Source organism: Phytophthora parasitica, assembly GCF_000247585.1.
Source record: "Phytophthora parasitica INRA-310 unplaced genomic scaffold supercont2.22, whole genome shotgun sequence".
Taxonomy (NCBI): domain Eukaryota; phylum Oomycota; class Peronosporomycetes; order Peronosporales; family Peronosporaceae; genus Phytophthora; species Phytophthora nicotianae.
Window position 1 is genome coordinate 383,229 of NW_008649008.1, and position 2,068 is coordinate 385,296.

Genomic DNA, 2,068 nt, shown 5'->3' on the forward strand with positions numbered 1-2,068 from the left:
AAGGCGACATCCCCTGGACTGCCGAGGTGGCAGGCGGATGCGTATGCGAATTAGAATAGATAGTTCACTTTACAATCTGCATCAAAGCAACCAACACTGTTCAATACACGTTGGTTTTCGGGAGTTCCAGCTCCCAAATCGCGAGCACGTCACAATAACAAACGCTTTGTTTCGATCATTCTCTGGAGCTAATGTCGTGTGTTGCCCGAGAAGCTCTGGATATTGACGACAGAACGCGCTTCCTTACCAGGGCAGCGTCTTCATCCCCACGATAACTTTGGAGTATCGACTGATGGCCGTACTGGCGGTAGCGAGGCGAGGATCTCGTGCGTGTGGTGTTAAATATTTTGGTTGCGATTAGAGAAATACTTTTATTTTCTTTCACTGTAGCGCGAACGAAGTATAGAGACCAACGGCTTCAGCAATCCCTCCTTAACAATGTTACTTTCCTCGAGCTACCAATCGCACTTACTAGACGCAGTTTTCTCACTTTTCAAAAAGCCTATTAGCAGCTAGAGTTTGGTCAAGCTAGACACCACCGAACTGGTATGAACAATACACTGGGTTAGTTCCCTCCTCGGCTTTGTGCTACCTTCGCCGTCATGGTGGTGCGCATGGTCAAGTTCATCGGATTTGGCGACACATTAGCTTGCTTAGATGTCGTTCTTGTCCGACTGGGTGAACATATACCATTACGAGATAAGGTTTCGAAGGTTAATATTTCGGAAATGCTACAGTCCATACGTCGCATCCGTGTAATGTCCAGCTCACCATCCATGTATTGTCCACGATTGTAAAATATTTTATTTGGTAAGTTATAAAAGAAACCGAGTCATAACTATCCAGGTAACGTCCATGCGTCCGATCCGAGTAACGTCCATTGCGTCCAATGCGCGTATCGTTCAGCTGATCATCCGGGTAATGTCCATGCATTCAATGCACGTATTGTCCAGCTCATGTTGGAATTCATATCGTCGATGTGGCAGTTGAAGACATTGAAGGTCAACGACTGAGAAAGGTTAGCTGCTACGAGATGCTGCGTATCAAAAGATAAGCGCAGGAGTGCTGTTGAGAGTAAAGTGAAGGAAGAAGCGACGAGACGCAGCTTGAGAAGCTGATACAGAGCGCTTAAACAATTGACGAACCTCAGGGAGCAGCGGCACTAACAAACTTAATCTCACTTTTCATTTTCCTCTTTAAGTGTGAGGCTTTCGGTCATACGACTCACAACAGCTCACATCCGTGTATTGTCCACGGCCCTAGTTTTGCCCACGACTACAGCTGACTACTTCGAAGGATGAGTTATAGTCTATAACCAATTCAGCGGTAGACCCCATGTCACCGGTATACCGGTATTGTACCGATCACACCAGCCTATCGTTTGCATCTCAAACACAAACTTGACCCCCCCCCCTTTGAGCCAGCTTTCTGGAAAACCCGGGTTTTCTAAAAAAAAAAATATTGGATGGGTCGAAGGGATTGTTGGGGTGGTTGGGTAATGGGTTTTTGTAACCATATTCGCTTTAAAGAACAGTGCCTAGTCACTATTATGAAAATGGTGTCAGGAACACAGGAGCAGGTGGACCCGTCTAGTAGTGATGAAGAAGACGCCGGAAGTTCGGCCAGTCGTAGACGCCGCGGTGGAGGATTGTTTGCTACGAGAAGTGGCGACACTGCTGTGAGTTTGCTCTCGAGAAGGTGCGGGCTAAGCGCTGGATTAATGCGGCCATATTCTATCTGGTGCAGTGGGTAGTTTACCATGAACTGACATGGGAGCCTGTAGCCAACATTCCGTCCGGTCTGAGCACGGCCGCTTCGAGGCTGAGATGGAAGCCGCCAGCATGGCAGCGACCGGGACTCTGCTTCCGTGGGTGCGCCAAAGGTGTCCAATCGTCATGCGTGGCTTCTGTGACTCGTCAGTGGAAACCTACTGTTTTCCTTCGTCGAGATGGAGACGACAAGAAGGTGACAATGTCTACTCTTCATAATTTCTTAATCTGTTTTTACTAAGTGCTATTTTGTGTTAGGTACACCAACTTACCGGCTATGTGCGAGGAGACCATCACTT

The 2,068-nt window shown here is 47.6% G+C and overlaps 1 protein-coding gene across 1 annotated transcript; it reads left to right on the top strand.

Moving 5' to 3' along the window:
• Positions 1-1,555: 1,555 nt before the first annotated feature.
• PPTG_22739 (hypothetical protein) lies at positions 1,556-1,988 on the top strand (the record flags this gene model as incomplete). The annotated part of the gene is made up of 2 exons (XM_008905939.1): positions 1,556-1,698; positions 1,784-1,988. The coding sequence occupies 2 exons, from the start codon at positions 1,556-1,558 to the stop codon at positions 1,986-1,988; spliced, it is 348 nt and encodes a 115-aa protein (XP_008904187.1).
• Between the last annotated feature and the right edge of the window lie 80 nt (positions 1,989-2,068).